The sequence below is a fragment of the Schistocerca gregaria genome, chromosome X (assembly GCF_023897955.1).
Source record: "Schistocerca gregaria isolate iqSchGreg1 chromosome X, iqSchGreg1.2, whole genome shotgun sequence".
NCBI classification, from domain to species: domain Eukaryota; kingdom Metazoa; phylum Arthropoda; class Insecta; order Orthoptera; family Acrididae; genus Schistocerca; species Schistocerca gregaria.
The window spans coordinates 437,405,422-437,422,934 of NC_064931.1; the positions used below are offsets into that span (position 1 = coordinate 437,405,422).

At 39.6% G+C, this 17,513-nt stretch overlaps 1 protein-coding gene across 2 annotated transcripts in view; it reads right to left on the bottom strand.

Annotated features, from left to right (window-relative positions):
- LOC126298530 (elongation of very long chain fatty acids protein AAEL008004-like) overlaps positions 1–17,513 on the bottom strand; it is an 81,339-nt gene that overhangs the window by 7,200 nt on the left and 56,626 nt on the right. For both annotated transcript variants that reach the window (XM_049989890.1, XM_049989891.1), the window contains exons 2-8: positions 10,690–10,760; positions 9,522–9,712; positions 9,010–9,090; positions 5,394–5,450; positions 5,113–5,218; positions 3,129–3,265; positions 1,037–1,198 (exon numbers count right to left, since the gene is read on the bottom strand). In XM_049989890.1, the coding sequence (XP_049845847.1) occupies positions 1,037–1,198; positions 3,129–3,265; positions 5,113–5,218; positions 5,394–5,450; positions 9,010–9,090; positions 9,522–9,712; positions 10,690–10,750 (795 nt within the window). In that variant the 5' untranslated portion in view covers positions 10,751–10,760. The remainder of the gene's footprint in view (positions 1–1,036; positions 1,199–3,128; positions 3,266–5,112; positions 5,219–5,393; positions 5,451–9,009; positions 9,091–9,521; positions 9,713–10,689; positions 10,761–17,513) is intronic.

Sequence of the window (17,513 nt, forward strand, 5' to 3'; positions counted from 1 at the left end):
AAGTGACTTCTTCAAAAATTGGCTGACAGGTTTACCCCTCAGATCGAGACAAGTTTTTTCGTTTCTGATGTCACTTCTTTCCCAGAGTGTTATTCAAAATGAGATTTATTAATTTTCAGGTGATCTGAGCGTTGTTACGTATTTCGAGGTCGTCACTGTTATATGTTCCTCCGCGGGGCAGCTGTTTTCACTGATGGACTTGTCTTGCCTTCACTTCAGGTTACTGGAAGGAGGGGCTAGAAGGAGAGTTATCGTTCATCGTTCCGTCAACGTCTGGCTCAGTTCAACGAAGGTATGGGAGTAATCAGCTGTACCCTTTTTGAAGGAACCGACATGGTATTCGTCTAACAGGATTTGGGGAATCTACGAATAAACTAAATCTGGACTGTCATACGGATATTCGGATTTCACTGTTCCAGAATACAATAAAGTCTTAAGTAAGAACTTAGGTATATGACAGGTTTCATGACAGTGTAACATAGGAACAAAATTACATTTTACTAAGAGAAATACACCGTTAATGCGTATTGACGTAGGGAAAAATTCTAGATCGTGGATTCAAAAATGATGCTAGAAATCCGTTACCCAATAACAGAATTGCAAATCTCATTTCTCACTTCTAAAAATTTAAGTACAAAATAGCTGAAATCCGACGAGAGACCAGGGATTTTGCTTGGATTCACGTGAAAAATACCTAAAAACTAATTTATTGTGAACGATAAAGTTCAGATCACAAACTTATTCAGTCCAGTCACAGATAGAAATCCCCAGCTCATGCAATGAGGGATTGGTCTAAATAATGCAGCACAAATATTACACTTAACATTATTCTGGTCAACTGTTTGATTACTGTAGAATAGTCGTCTAATCTTTTTCCCACCCCTCCTTACACCTCCTCTTTCTCCCCCTCCATAGTCTGCTGAAACACGGAGAAAATTTTCACCGTTTACTTTTCATCTAAAATACCAGGAGCCACTAGAAGGCAGTGTTACTCTACTCTGAGAACAGGACATTATACGACAGCTCAGTTTCTCACCTTCTTCAGTGGTTTCCTCTTGTAGGCCTGCTTGTAGAAGTCGGAAAACAGGAAGTAGAACATCACTGCGTGCATTCCGATCCACCAGACGAAGGCGCGTGGATAGTCGCAATCGATGAAGAGCAGCTGGAAGGCATGTACCATGACCAACACGAACTGCACCTGTTAAATTGTCAGAGGCTGTGTTAATGCAAATTCCATCAAGCTGCAAGTTGTGTGTCAGTATCTTTTATATATGCTAACAGCAACTGTGAAGGCATTTACCTAAGACATACTTCCTGGTGTCTGACTGGATGGAAAATTCCAAATGTTTTCCAGATTATTTTGATAACTGACGTAATTGTTTTCGTTTGGTACTATAGACGGTTGTCTTAAAAGAACTAGCTTCCTGGTTACAAATTAAGCAGTGAGCACGGCTAAGATTATTGTACGCAGCACCTACCGGAAACGACTTCATCAGTTGCCTCGAATAATCTGCAAAAAAATGGAATCGCTACCTCGTCTGGACATCTGGAAACTTATCTTCCACCAATCACTCCAAGAAAACCTCTAAAAGCCTTTATATCTTTTACACTGTGTCATTCTTGTTTCGTCGTTCAGCTAACAAATATAGCCTCATTTTTAAATTATAACGTTTGGAGCCGACTATAAACATTTTAATTTACTGTTTTGTATTATTTAGGAAAATCAACATGGGGATTTGGCGTTTTTGTAACAATAAATATCTAGTGATGTTGTTACAGTTTATTCTTACAAGTAAATGGAAAATTGTGAAACCATTATTTTTGATCTGTCACCAACCAATTCACCATCATTCAAAGATAAAGAAGCTACTTCGACGCAAAAAGTTTCACTTAACTAGTTATCAGGCAAGCGACTCATCACCGTGTTAAAATCAGTACCCAGAGTGTCTGGATGTATCATTTGATCTGAAACATACTCGTATAACCCATACATATTTCAGGCTAGGGGTTTCAGAGTGTTCTATATCTTTTGTCTGTCTGATGTCTTCGGCGTTTCTGCATTTAACATAGCAGGAATACTCACTGCATTTCCAAGTTAAGGTTGTCAACATGAGGACAGAGAAGAAAGGACCAAACCTTAACGCACGTGCTATAAGTAATATACGTGCTGAGCCAATTGCCACGCGTCAGTGCCCTGTGTGTTCTACTGACGGAGGCCAACAGCTTTTAAGGAATGAAGAGGTGCATCATGGCCTTTCATTTGTATCACACTGTTTAGGGATGCAACTATCGTAAACAGTTTTGAAAGGCGTTGAATATTGTTCAACTCTGTTACTGTTTAAATACAAGCATCTACAACATGTTTAATTAAATACTCTTAAGGGTGTGAGCGTTTCATCATGAAAAATAAAATTCGACGTTTCGGCTGTTGCTTCTGACAGCCGTCGTTAGGTTGACTCGCACTCATTAAGGCAGCTTCCAACAAGAGCGAAAATGTTCTTAAGTTATTTCATATAGTGATGCGATGACATGTGCATAAATTTTTGTTGTTAATTTGACATCGACCGCGAAAAGCTACGATTTTTGAGACCTGCTCTCTAATAGGAGGAAAAAGACTGTTGAGAAGGTAGCGGTTTGGAACGAAAAAGATACTAAAATGAGTGTCTTGTCTGTGTGACATACCGTGTTTTTCGATCTTTGCATGCCATGAAAACTGTTAAAATTCAAAAACTTATTTTCCTTTCTCTTACACCAAAGCATTGACTAATAAGTAGTGGAAATTTGCGTATTAATGCATATAAATGTCACATAACCCTCTGTTACTTTAGGGGAACAAATTACGTAACATTTTACTCTGATTATTCCATTTCTGATGACTGTAAGGGATTAGCAACATTTACATCTGTTCGTTTATGCCATATTCATGTAACACTTTCTTTTATGAATGATGGACATGGGAAATGATTCGACAATAGTAACTCCTGCACAAGATTTTGGACAAGCTTGTACTACAACTGTGTTGCGACACACAAATACGGCATCGTACCTAATGTCTTTCACTCTCTTCAGTGACTATTAAGGTTAGGCGTCCAATAAATCTATGCCTGTCCTTTACAATTATTACTTACCATCTGTAGGACGGTGAGGTATTTCTTCCACCAGAGGTAACGCTGGAATCGCGGTCCCAAGGCAGCCAGCAGGTAGTATGTGTACATGACGATATGCACAAACGTGTTGAGGAGTCCAAAAAATGTGCTGTGACCACCTGCAACACAACATAACTTGGTTATTAATATTCTATCATGAAGCTCGCTTGTGTGTATGTGTGTGTGTGTGTGTGTGTGTGTGTGTGTGTGTGTGTGTGTTGGTCCGATAGCTCAGCAACTTTTCAATCTTACTTATGTGCCGGGAGAGAGAGAGAGAGAGAGAGAGAGAGAGAGAGAGAGAGAGAGACTTGTATCTTTGTTATCTGATTCGTCACTAGCACACTAACATGAAATAAACGTAGGCAGAGCAGTGTTGGGACCCTTGCCGTTCAAGAAAGACGATGTTATTGGTAACCTCAGACTATTTGCATATGTTGCAGATATATATGATGATGCACTATCTGATAAAAGTTTCATAAATATTCAATCAGATCTTGTTAAGATTTTGATATTGTGGAAAGCTTTGTAACTTGCTTTAAATTTTCAGAAATTGAAAACTGTGCACTTTACAAAACACGAAACTTACTATCCTATGAGTATAGTATCAACGAGTTTCATTTGGAATCAGTCAAGTCATACAAATACCTGGGAGTGGGGGTATGAAATGACATGATGACACTCTGTCAGTCTAGGTTGAGCAGATGACAAACTTCGGTTCTTTGGTTAGATACTGGGAAGATGCAAACTGTTTACAAGGTTTAAAGAACATTCCCGCTACCTGTCCTGTAGCACAGCTGTAATGTGTGGGATCAATGCCAGGTAGGATATTTTTTAAGTCATACAAAGACGAGCAGTACGAATTGTCGCAGGTAGAGCGTCATGGAAAAGTCGAAAAATCTGAACTGGCGAACGCTAAAGATAGACAGTACCTATCCAGTCAAAGCCTACTTACACAGCTTCACTGCGAAGACAAGGTTAGACTAAGTACAGAGCTCACAGAGGCATATATGAGAGCGATCATTCTTTCTTCACATCATACGTGATTGGAACGTCAGGAAACCCTAATACATATGAGAAGTACCAGCTGCCAAACATTTCACAGTGGTATACAGAGTATAGACGTTGATCTTAGGTACTGGTATTTTTAAGCGGTGGCACTGACCACAGTTTCGTGGATGCTTCGTTCCTACAGCGATCTAGAATAATTTTGCTTTGTTGCACATTTAAGATATTCTTCCGCTTCCCCTGTCCGCCGTGGCGTCAGAGATACCGTTTAGAGATTCACCTGTATGATGCAAGGAAATCTTAGTTTCAATTGGCTGAACAGTGTGTACTCAAATGAAAAAAAATCGTATGGCATTGTTTGCCAGGAGGCCCCATTCGGGGGAGTTCGGCCGCCGTATTGCAAGTCCTTTTTTAGGTGATACCATATCGGCGACTTGCGAGTCAATCAATGGTTTTATTGTGACACAACATCGCTTGGCTGTTATGTGTAAGAGAAAGAATGAATAATGAAATGCATTTGTGTATCTTATGGACACTGAATGTCTTATTTACAGGTTTAGTTTGCCTTCATTCGTTTTATACTTTAGATGTGATGTTTCCATTACTAATTGTACTCTTGTGACTTAGCATTTTCACAGTGTACAGTGACGCATTTCGAGTAAACCGTTACAACAAGTACATGCTATATAAAGTTCAGACGACTGGGAAAAGAAAACAAATGCGCCTGTAAGATTCCATTCCTCAGACCCATGCTCGCGTTACTTTCATCTCTGACAATAAACTTTACATTGTTCATCACAGATTATTGGGAAATCACAACGTCATTTTCTGTGCTAATATTTAAAGCGGCATGGTATGTTCCCTTTAATTGAAATCAAGAGTTACGTTTAAGTGTACTATGTATAAATTTTTTGACTATTTTTCATATTAATAACTTTAAAAAGGAAAAATAAAATCTCACCAGGGGTGAATTTGACACCGAACCAGACACTCATGGGCATCACACCGTGATGTACCACGTGCAGCGTCGAAATCTGCTCGTTCTTCTTCCTCAGCACGAAGAAGATCTGAAATACATCACCTGAATGAGCATCTCCCTGAATGGAAAATTTATTTACGATAAACAGATGTGTACCATGAGCACGTACGAAGAATCTGAAGTTTGTAAACAATAGGATACAATTACAAGTAAATATAGGTACAGTTGCAAGAAACTAGTCTGAATAATCAAAGTGTACTCACAGTGTCAAAGAATTCTGTGAACTTGGAGAAGTAGTACCACCAACACCCACGAGCTACCTGCAATTAGAAATGGATCTTGAGGCGAGACGATAAAAGGAAGCACACAATTTTCTTTTACAAGTGCGTTAATTTGCTAAACGTGTGCATGAACTGTAATAACTGTAAATATTTTGGAGGAATATTTATACGTCTTTGCTGTCTTCAAAGTAATATGAATCAACGATTATTTAACATGATTTTTCTATTGTTACTGCACCTGGAATTGAAAAAAACTAAATTCTGCAGATATCTCGCACAAAGATACTTCATCTCCCTTTTTATGATATGCTCGTTTATCTAAGTAAGTTACAGTCTGAGAACTCCTAATTTGTCCAAAGGCTTCGTAGATTCAAAGCTCGGAGTCCTGGTGTATGTATTATGCGTTATCAACCACACAATATTTCTCTCTTTCTGCTAAATATCGGACTGAAATTAGGCCACTATCCGAGATCATAATTGGCGTCTGGGAAACGTTTTTATCATTAAATTATGTGGACAAAAAACTTTGATGAGGTTTCCTTGAATTTATTCTGGTCACAAGATCATTTTACAGGGAAAAATATCAGGACATATAATGATTACTGACCAACACAAAAGCCTGATTCGAACATTTTCTTTCCAGTATTACTGAAGTATAAACTATGGTGTCTAGTGCATTGTGTCTCTACTGGGCTTTGAAAACCTTAGATTACCAGATATTTAGACTTTCTGTTGTTGTGATCTTCAGTCCAAAGACTGTATTGATGCAGCTCTCCATGCTACTCTGTCCAATGCAAGTCTCTTCATCTCCGAGTAACTACTGCAACCTACACCCTTCTGTATCTGTTTAGTGTATTCATCTCTTTGTTTCCCTCTACGATTTTTACCCTTCAGGCTTCCCTCCAGTACTAAGGTGGTGATCCCTTGATGCCTCAGAATGTGTCCCACCAACCGATCCCTTCTTCTAGTCAACTTGTGCCACAAATTCCTCTTCTCCCCAATTCTATTCAGTACCATCTCATTAGCTACGTGATCTAACCATCTAATCTTCATCATTCTTCTGTAGCACCCCATTTCAAAAGCTTCTATTCTCTTCGTATTTAAACTATTTATCGTCCACACAAATACTATCAGAAAAGATCTATACTCAATGTTAACAAACTTCTCTTCTACAGCAACGCTTTCCTTGCCATCGCCAGTCTACATTTTATATCGTCTCTACTTCGACCATCCATAGTTATTTTCCTGCCCAAAAAGCAAAACTCATCTACTACTGTAAGTGTCTCAGTTCCTAATCTAATTCCCTCAGCATCACCTGATTTAATTCGACTACATTCCATTATCCTCGTCTTGCTTTTATTGATGTTCATCTTATAGCTTCCTTTCAAGACACTGTCCATTCCTTTCATCTAATTCTCCCAAGTCCTTTGCTGTCTCCGACAGAATTGCGATGTCTTCGGCAAACCTCAAAGTTTTTATTTCTTCTCCCTAGATTTTAATTACTACTCCAAATTTTTGTTTGGTTTCCTTTACTGCTCGTTCAATGTACAAATTGAACATCGGGGATAGGCTACAACCCTGTCTCACTCCCTTCTCAACCATTGCTACCTTTTCATGCTCTCGACTCTTATAACTGCCTTCTGATTTCTGTACAAATTATAAATAGCCTTTCGTTCCCGGTATTTTACCCCTGCCACCTTCAGAATTTGAAAGAGTTTTCCAGTCAACATTGTCAAAAGCTTTCTCTAAATCTATAAATGCTATCAACGTAGGTTTGACTAGCTTCTAAGATAAGTCGTAGGGTCAGTATTGCCTCGCTTGTTCCTACATTTCTATGGAATCCAAACTGATCTACACCGGGGTCGGCTTCTACCAGTTTTTCCAGTCGTCTGTAAAGAATTCATGTTAGTATTTTGCAACCATGACTTATTAAACTGATAGTTCTGTAATTTTCACACCTATCAGGCCTTGTTTTCATTGGAATTATTATATTCTTTTTGAATTCTGAAGGTATTTCACCTGTCTCACACATCTTGCCCACCAGATGGAAGAGTTTAATCATGGCTGGCTCTCCCAAGGCTATCAGTGGTTCTAACGGAAAGTCGTCTGCTCCTCGGGCCTTCTTTATACTTAGGTCTTTCAGTGCTCTGTCAAATTCTTCACGCAGTATCTCATCTTCATTTACGTCCTCTTCCATTTCCATAATATTGCCCTCAGGAACATCGCCCTGGCATAGACCCTATATATACTCCTTCCGCCTTTCGGCTTTCCGCCGACCTGTTTGACCGTGCGGTTCTAGGCGCTTCAGTCTGGAACCGCGTGACACTACGGTCGCAAGTTCGAATCCTGCCTCGGGCATGGATGTGTGTGATGTCCTTAGGTTAGTTAGGTTAGAGTAGTTCTAAGTTCTAGGGGACTGATGACCACAGATTTTAAGTCCCATAGGGCTCAGAGCCATTTGAACCATTTTTTTCGGCTTTCCCTTCTTTGTTTAGGACTAGTTTACCATCTGAGTTCTTGATATTCATACAGATGGTTTTCCTTCCTCCAAAGGTCTCTTTAATTTTTTTATAGGCGGCAGTTCCTACATCTTTACATTTGTCGTCTAGCCATTCCCGCTAAGCCGTTTTGCACTTCCTGTCGACCTCGTTCTTGTGACGTTTGTATTCCTTTCCGCCTGCTTCATTTACTGCATTTTTATGTTTTATCCTTTCATCAGTTAAATTCAATATTTTTTATGTTACCCTAGGATTTCTACTAGCCCTCGTCTTTTTACCTACTTGATCCTGCGCTGCTTTCATTATTCCATCTCTCAAAGCTACCCATTCTTCTTATATTGTATTCCTTTTCCCTGTTATTGTCAATCGTTCGCTAATGCTCTCTCTGAAACTCTCTGCAACCTTTGGCTCTTCCAGTTCATCCAGGTCCCATCTCCTGAAATTCCTATCGTAGACTTAATTTCTCTTAACTACTCAATATGCTACAATGCAGCACTAAACGTTTTAAGACACGTACCGTTTAACAAGGAACACATGTGACATGGCAACTGTCCGACAATGCTGTTATATCTGGGTTTGAAAAGTCAGGAAAAATAAACCTCAACTTTCGATAGAATTTCTTCTTTTTGTGAAGTTATCTGGGAACAGTGCTTGGTGTGAATACCAGGCGCAGCTATCTCTGCACGTATCGCGCTAGATAACAAGCTTCCATCTGCCCTCGATGGAAAAGTCAAGGCTACAGTCATGGGCCACCTAGAATTATGCGACTATACAACCGTTATGTTTACTATCCAGAGTTGCTTGATTCTTTCAGCGATTTAATGATTACCGTGACACTTTAGAAAAGTTATTGTAAGTATTCTCTAGTGTTGTAAAAACCTGAGATTCATTACCTTTTTATGACATGTAAAGATGTTATCGACAAATCACAGTACGGAAATGAACAATAATTTCGGTGTATAATGACTGCACGTAATTTTTTATCTCTCTAGATATTAAAGCAAGTATATTCTTTCAATGGAAATAGATTCGTTTGTAAGCCTATTAAGTAAAAACTTGTGATTACACTGGCATTTGAAAGACTGGTAAAATATGCTTACCCTGAGGGCCTTCGGTGAGTTGGAGTAGTCGACTGGTTGGCATCTGAAGCTGTAATCTCTCAGCCACCCGCCTTCTAGTGCCTGAAATACAAATAACTCATGTTGATAATGTGAACTTAACTTCGGCATACGACACTGATAACGGACAGCTACATAGTTAGCCAAAACTGGATATGTATTAAAAATTATTATCTCCTTGTTTTTACGGATTGGGCATCGTGATGTCAGTGATTACAATAATCATTTTGTACAATTTTATAAATAGAGTGGATTGCAGATATGTCACTTGTGTTTGGGAGTTACATATTTCTGGCATTAAAGATTGAATGGACTCATGATAATTACTGCATCGTCTTATTTTCATATGAATGCAATTAAGATAACATGCATCTAAATGCTATAACTGCTGTCACTGATATTTTTTGTAATACATTACGGCGAGATTGAAACGACTATGTACATAAATTCAACCACCGTTTTTTTTGCTCTTTGTTAAGTTAGGTAGTACTCACCTCCTTAAACAGCCAGGCGCTGAATATGACTTGGAATAGGTTATAGATTATGAGAACTCCTCTGAGCTCGAAAGGTTTTCGATTCTCCATGAGTCTCGGTCCTAGCCTCTTCACCAAATACGCATAAGCTAAACAAATGAAGAGCGTAGGAAAAGGACTAGACATAAGAAACCAATCCTTGACACGAGGGTCTGCAAAAAGAAACAATCATATTTTTGTTATGTTCATTAAGTAGTTTGTTTTCTTAAAGCTACATAGTATTTATATTACACAACATAAATTTTATTTTATTTTAATTTGGTAACATCCATATTGGATTTTAAGTTAAGATTGTGTTACAAGCCAATGACAAATGAAACACACAGCGTGTTGTCGTTAATACTGGTAGTAATATTTTTTTTAATTTACGAAGCTGCCTTACATGAAGTAAAGTTGGGGACTGCATTATGTATAACCCTTATTTATCTGAGATACGTTTACTCATAAACTAATCGTTACATTCAAAGATTGAATTTACTAGAAATAAAATCCACAAAGCTTGTAAGGTACGTAAAATTACATTGGTGTTGCGTTTGCTTTCTTCTCCCTTTTGTGAATCTAGTTATGAAAAAATTAACCGACATGCTTCACTGAGCACCGTAGACCACTTTGTTTTGTTCTTGTAGTCCTTATGAGGTATGTCATTTCAGGGGAAGAACTGCTTTACAATCTCTCTCTCTCTCTCTCTCTCTCTCTCTCTCTCTCTCTCTCTCTCTCCCCAGAACATTAGTTCTCTTACGTGCGACAGCACTCTGTGAGAAGGATCCCATCTTGCATCTAAATATGACCACATTAAAGTTTTTGAGCATTGGAATAACACTGCCATAGCGATTAATCGGACAGAGAATGATGCCTTACAGCTAAAGCAATTTTTTTCCTTCGTGATGACTTTTTGTGAATACCAAACACTCTAACAGTACTTGGCACAAGTAAGCAAAGGCCTTGAACATCGTGTGCCTTACAGATACAGCAAGGTTACAGAATCTTTTGGCAATAAAGAGAAGGCATCCAGTTGCCTTCACTACAACTGATTTTATGTTATCGATTCATTTCGTGTCGCTTCGCAATGTTATTCAAATTTCGCGGGTGAATCTACGGAAATAAATTACTTTTTGTCTGCCGTACTTACCGCTCTTGTTCTCCATTAGGTCATAATACCCATCCACAACCACTCTCACCAGTTGCGCCATTTTTGCAAATCTGAAACAAAAAGATTATTTTTAGATAATGAGACAATTTTCGCTATGATGTTAGTGCAGGATATTAAATTTGTGAAGCTAGTCGCCGACATTAGACAGTGACTGACGTTAATATAGAGGTCTGACATTTCCTCGAGTCGTGACGAAGAGGTACATGTTTGCAATTAGTTGTGTGGAGTTCAAGCTGATTTTCTCACTCATCTAACTGAGCTCCTTGATAAAATGCTTGCAAGTATGGAAAGTTCGTCATTTCTGTTCTCTGGCTTCCTGTAGTGGCTATTGTGTGTACATTTCCTAGATAGTTGATTGTTTGTGCGTTTCAGTCATGTGACAGTTTTATATGGATTCATGTTGACTGAAGAGGTGGAAAAATGTGAAGGTGATGTCGTGTAGCCCTGTCTGCTCGTGTAATGCCAATAGGTGCGCCACCTTATCATCTTAAAATGATTCGCGGCCAAGAACATCGCATTCTGCCACACTGCGAGAAAGTCTGTGAAGTATCCTGTTTTCTTTCGCACTGTTCGCTAATAAAGAACTGTCCACCTATTCTTCCTTTCTTGGTCAAATTCTGGTGGTGACATTTTCATCCATCAGTAATCGATCGCACTACCTGCAGGTTGAGGACTACCTCTGTACTGAGGGTTAATAATCACGGAACAATGAATTCTGTCTTTTAAACATTTAGATTCATTTAAACAGATTATCGGTTTCAACTTAACGGCTTATACCACATCTCGGCCGCACAGCTGGGCGATTTCCGTAACATATTAAATATTTCGTCGGAAAGTGACGTAGCATATATGCGATTGCAGTCTTTCTCGGCGTATTCCACTGATGAATTCTTCTCGGGTTATCAGCCGAGTGGTGGCGTCGTCTTGTCGCAACGTTTCGATGAGTTTCGTATCCATCATCATCTCCTTGTTGAATAAAGGAGATGTGTTTCACACTAGCGAAGATGAACAAGTGCTCATAGCTTATCTTCTGGAGAAGATCATGGGTATGAAACTCATCGAAACGTTGCGACAAGACGACTCCACCACTCGGCTGATAACCCGAGGATTCAACAAGTGGCGTAGCTTTTGTAAATTCCTATGAAACTACAATGTCAGTAATTATTGAGACGAATGATTGCACAAAAAATTATGCATTGTATGGGAGACGTTTCACAATTCATGTTACATGCTCCTAGAGGTTGTAAGAGGGGACTTAGTAGATTAAGTTTTATGCAGGAACCCATGTCCGGAACCGTCATCCAACGACGCTACAGAGCGTCAAAATTATAGGCGCCAGCCCCTGTAAATGTATGTATACTCAAGAGTGATTCCCTGATGATGTTACAAACTTGCAAGGATGATGGGTACATATAAATATATCAATTTGACGTAAGGGCCTCTGTACCGGAAACGAACGAGTCGAAAGTTATAAGCGAAAACCTATCTGAGACCTCTGGCAATGGAATACACGTACCGGTACTGTTGTTGCTAAGCTTTTAGTGTAACCAGTTTTCAGAGGTGGTAGTATGAACCGAAACAAGAAGAAATGTCTAGTAAACATGGGCTTTAAAATTCATACCTAAGAGCTACGAGCCCTTGTTCAATAAAGGAGATGTGTTTCACACTAGTGAAGATGAACAAGTGTTCATAGCTTATCAGGTATGCATTTTAGAACCCATGTTCACTAGATATTTCTTCTTGTCTTCATCCATTTTACCACCTCTGGAAGTTGCAAGTTCTACATTCTTATCAACAACAGTATCGGTACATGTATTCCACTGTCTGAGGTATCAGAATGATTTACGCTTGTAAGTTTCGACTCGTTCGTTTCCGAAACAGGGACTCTTACCTAAAACTGATACATTTATCCGTCTCCATCGTCCTTGAAAGTTTGCACTATCATCACAGAATCATCCTGTGTATATACAGATATTTACAGACTCTGGTGCCTGTAACTTTGACACTCTGTACGGGCGTTGGATGACGTTGCTGGACATGGATTCCTATGTAAAACGTCTTCTACTAAGTCCCCTCTACAACCTCTAGAAGTGTGCAACATGAACTGTGAAACACCCTGTATGTATAAACCAACGAACCGACACAGTATGACGTATCAAGGCCGGATGTTTATACGTATTATCCGGAGATACGCAGTAACTTCTCACGGAGTGCATGAAAACGAGCAACAAGGACGAGACTTGCTGGTACATAGTGTCAGTCTTGCTTTGAATTGATTTGGCTTATTTGGGATAACTATATCAACATAAAATACTTATCTTGCAATGAATATTAACTGTCGTTTGCACTTCAGCAACACAAAAACCAAATGTAATCAAAACCGAAATTAAATTTACGGTTCCCACAAAACCTCAAAATCTAATGGAATTCAAGGTTTCTCATAATTTTCTTGATCACAGATTAATCCCAGGGAGCGAATCTACTGTCCCATTTTTACTTTCTCTTTTTTGCTTCTTGCAATTAAAAACAATAGTCTATAGTACTTATATGTAGTGTGAGAATTAAAAGACCATTTTTCCTACATAAGAGACACTCTGAATAGCTTTGTTTGGTCATTACAAGGCGAAAGTATTTCCACGTGTTGGTGCAATTTTTAGAGTCTTCTTCAAAGAATGCAAAGGAAAGAGAAATTTATTACTAATTCTGTAAACGAAAATCGCTCTTTTTGGACCGTATGCGTTCCGCTAGATGCCCGAGTGAACATGATCTAAGTGAGTCAAGCAGTCTAGTCGCACGATTTCAAATTCTAGATTCTCTCTAGAAAACTAGAGGTCGCCCGGAATCGTCTGTAGAAAGCTGGTTGGGAAATTGGTTGGAGCAAGAAGCTTTGTTTCGAACTTTCTCGGTCGCAGCGTAGCGGATCTGTACGCTGTCGACAAACATCACGAATGAACAATACACAATGAAAGTACCAGTAGAAGTGAGTAGTCGCCGATCAGACTTTGGCGTGGAAACATTTCATTTATCGTACACTGTGTTTTTTCTCGGAAATTACTTTCAACTGGACAATTACTATTTACGCATTTACAATTTTGTATCTCTCTCTTCAGTGATCACTCTAAACCCAAAAACAGTTTTTCGATCAAAGCAAAGCAGACAGCTGATCTACACCGAAAATCCGAGTCTACCACGCGTTCTTTGTGTAGCTGGCGTACGGGACTGAGAGAGAAAAGCCGAGCTCTCGCTGACTGGAACCTGTTGCGGAACACGTGTTGACGAGCGCTGCGTAGGCGCGACGGCGCAGAAGCAGGTGGGAACGAGTATGGGTTGCCTGCCTGTGACACAAACTGCATTTGTCGGGCGCTAGCACCGACGCATTGCGCAGCCCGGGGCCATTACCACGACACACTTTCGCGTCGCGCGCTCGCGCCACATCTCACTGGCCTTCACGCAGCGCAAATCGACCGTTTCCCAGAAGCCACAGCACTCCTATATTTTTTTTCTGGTACCGAAATATTTGGACTTGTTCTCGGCGTACTGCGTGTTATGCAATGCACGCAACTTTCTTTTATGGTCCTTAAACAGGAATGCTGCTGCAAGTAATGAGTCAGAAGTCGTGCCTCAAGTCAGATTTGTAGTCTAATATTACGGAGAAAGGCCACGTGTGGCTCGATCATTGTCACTCGCAAGACGCTGTCACAAGCTAATCGAAAAACAATAACTGAAATTATTATAACAATACAACGAGAACGTCTTTTCTCGGCTGCTAATGACGTCTCCTTGGCGGCCCTTTAACTGGTCAGTCGTGGATGATGGTAATGACCCTTCGCTTGCAAAAGTGCCGCTGACGTTACGATATTTTCAATTATTTAAACTATCAAAGCACGTGTTGGTCAGTAATCATCTTACCTTTATCTTATACTACGCTTCACTTAACATATCAATGTTTGCAGCAAGCGGTGCACCTGTCGAATGTAGTTTCCCGCCATCGATTTTAAAAGCCTGTACTTCGAAATAACAACACGCACCACTTTGGCAACTTTGGACTTAATAATGCTGTTATTTTTCGTCTGAAAGAGCTTCATTCTTTCAATGGTGACGCTCACACTTGACTCGGTTGCGCAACATGTTAAATTAACGCATGAAAATGTACGATGTTACCATCATTACACATGTCCAGAGTCTATACATGTGGCAATACTACCAGATCCCCCCCTAATTCCTCACTTCTCCCCTAAAAAAGTCAATACAATGAACACTGAACTAATTACTCCAAATATGACATGCATAAGATTTTCATCCTTGTTTTACTTACCATGCTACATTGAAGTTTGACACTATATGATCCATTTTAGGTTACATTTGTGCGGCTATGGATTGATTTCTTGAGATAATCTTTCAGCTTATTTTCTACTGTATGTTTTAAATAAACATTTGGAATGTGGTGCTACAGAAAAACGCTGAAGATTGCATGGGTAGGTCGCGTGACTAATAAGGAGATACTGAAAACAATTGGGGAGAAACGAAATTTTTGGCACAACCAGACTAGAAGAAGGGATTTGTTGATACAATACATTCTAGACATCAAGGGCTCACCAATGTAGTACTGGAGGGAAGTGTGTGTGTGTGTGGGGGGGGGGGGGGGGGGGATAGTAAAGAGGGACCAAGAGATGAGTACAGTAAGCTGATTCAAAAGGATGTAAGTCGCAGTAGTTATTCGGATATGAAGGTGCTCACACGGGATAGAGTAGCATGGAGAGCTACATTAAACCAGTCTTCGGAATGAAGACAACAACAACAACATATTTGATATTTTAATGCGAGCACCTGGAGGGGCGACCCATGTCATTCGACATGCTGGGAAGAAATATAAATATCCACTCAGCCACTAAAGGGATTAAGCTAACCAGCGTGTAACATTTATCTTACGCAACGCTTGTTACAGGCGCTGGCTAGCTTTCTCCTGTTTCTTACACTCTGCCGTTTTGCCCATATAATTAGTATACCTTTAACAGCAATGATAAATCATGCTTGTCACATATGAAGGTCTATGAAACTTTGAGTAATAGTACGAAGATTAATTCTTTTGTAGTTTATAACAATGTATTGTCAAGACGTAACATGAACCCCAATAATATTAAAGACAGTACTTTTGTGTTCTGACATTTGTGCCATAGTGAGTTACTAACTTCTCTAAACAAATATACAGAACATGGGTTGAAGACGGCGCTGAAATTATGATACAGAGAATGGAAAGAAAAAAAAAAAATGTAATAATTTATACGAACATTCGTGTTAAACAAAATAAGAGCAGTTGTGGGAAGGACGTGAACATCACAAAAGAAGACAAAGGCGTGATACGGTAGTAGTGTCACATGTTGTTAACGGCGTCTGGGAAACCCCCACGCAGAGATACTCTCGGTTCATTATTTCGCTGGGATGGTAGTTAGCGTAGTTGCTGTAATTACTGAACTGCTTACGACTGTATGATGATTTACAGAGTATTGCGTAAAATATACGATGAAGAAACGCTGAGACTATTCCTGGTGACGAAAGCTGCAGAAGCCTACGAACGAACGAACATTGTACTCTTTCGCCGTAGTGAAGCTGCGCGAGTTAGCCAGTCAGACAAGTGCATTAGTTCCTCTGTGACTAGTGCAACATACGTTAGGGATGGTGCAACAAATTTATAACTGTGTTTGCGTAAGCTACGGATGGCCCTCATATGTGGCCTGATCGAAAGCCGGTAAGGGCTGAAATGTCAACTAGGCTACAACTTTCGATGCGGCCCGCTTTGCTCGATTGTTCTAATTCTCTACAGTCTCGCAATAAGCATTTTACGATCATACCAATATTGACTTGTGAGGCATGGTGATCTAACAGTAAGGTGCTTCTCGGTAGACTGAACTACTGACACTCGAGTCGTAGCATTCAATGGGCTCGAAGGTTGTTGTGTGTGTTCTCCTCTGAATACGAAAATATTTTGTTGACGTCGACCTACGTAGAGAGAAAAAAATCATCATAATAAAATAAGGGAAATCAGAGCTCGCACAGAAAGATATAGGTGTTCGTTTTTTCTGCGAGGTTTTCGAGAGTGGAATAATAGAGAGTTATTGTGAAGGTGGTTCTACGAACTCTCTGCAGGTACTTAAGTGTGATTTGCAGGGATCCACATATATGTAGATGTAGAAACGTTACGAATGCTTGTAGCTCGGAATACATAACCCACGTTCAACCCTCGTTCCATCCTTCCGCCCCTCCCTCACTACTTACAATGAGCTGTGCGAATGTGAGTTATATGTGTAGTGGTTGATCGAAGGTAACTCAAGTAATGGTTCGAACTTTTTTGCACGGGAATCATACAACAATACCAAGGGTATGGAAACTAAATGACAATATAGTCTGTGTCGTCTGTGAGCGTTTTAATAGTATCTACTTGGTTCGCAGACATGATTTTTTTCCCAACAAATTTAGTATCAGTTTTGTCCGATGCATCTTTAATCATGACTTCTTCAAATGTCCACTGTTCTTTGCACTGTTAATAATATTGTAAACCAATTCTATTTTCTCCCTTTACCATTTCATCCAAAACCGGATCGAGCCAAAAGTCTATCTAAGTTTCTGTCGAATTTAATTAACTGTGCTGTTTTGAGGAATCTGTTACTGAGTCACAAAATTAGTGATACAATGTGCTCCATCAATTTCTCTTTGTAATTGATCTCAATAATTGATCGAAAAAGTTTTAGTTTTCTGCTGTGCAGTAAGGAGTGTAAAGCTAAATACACTGGAAAATTAGCATTTAA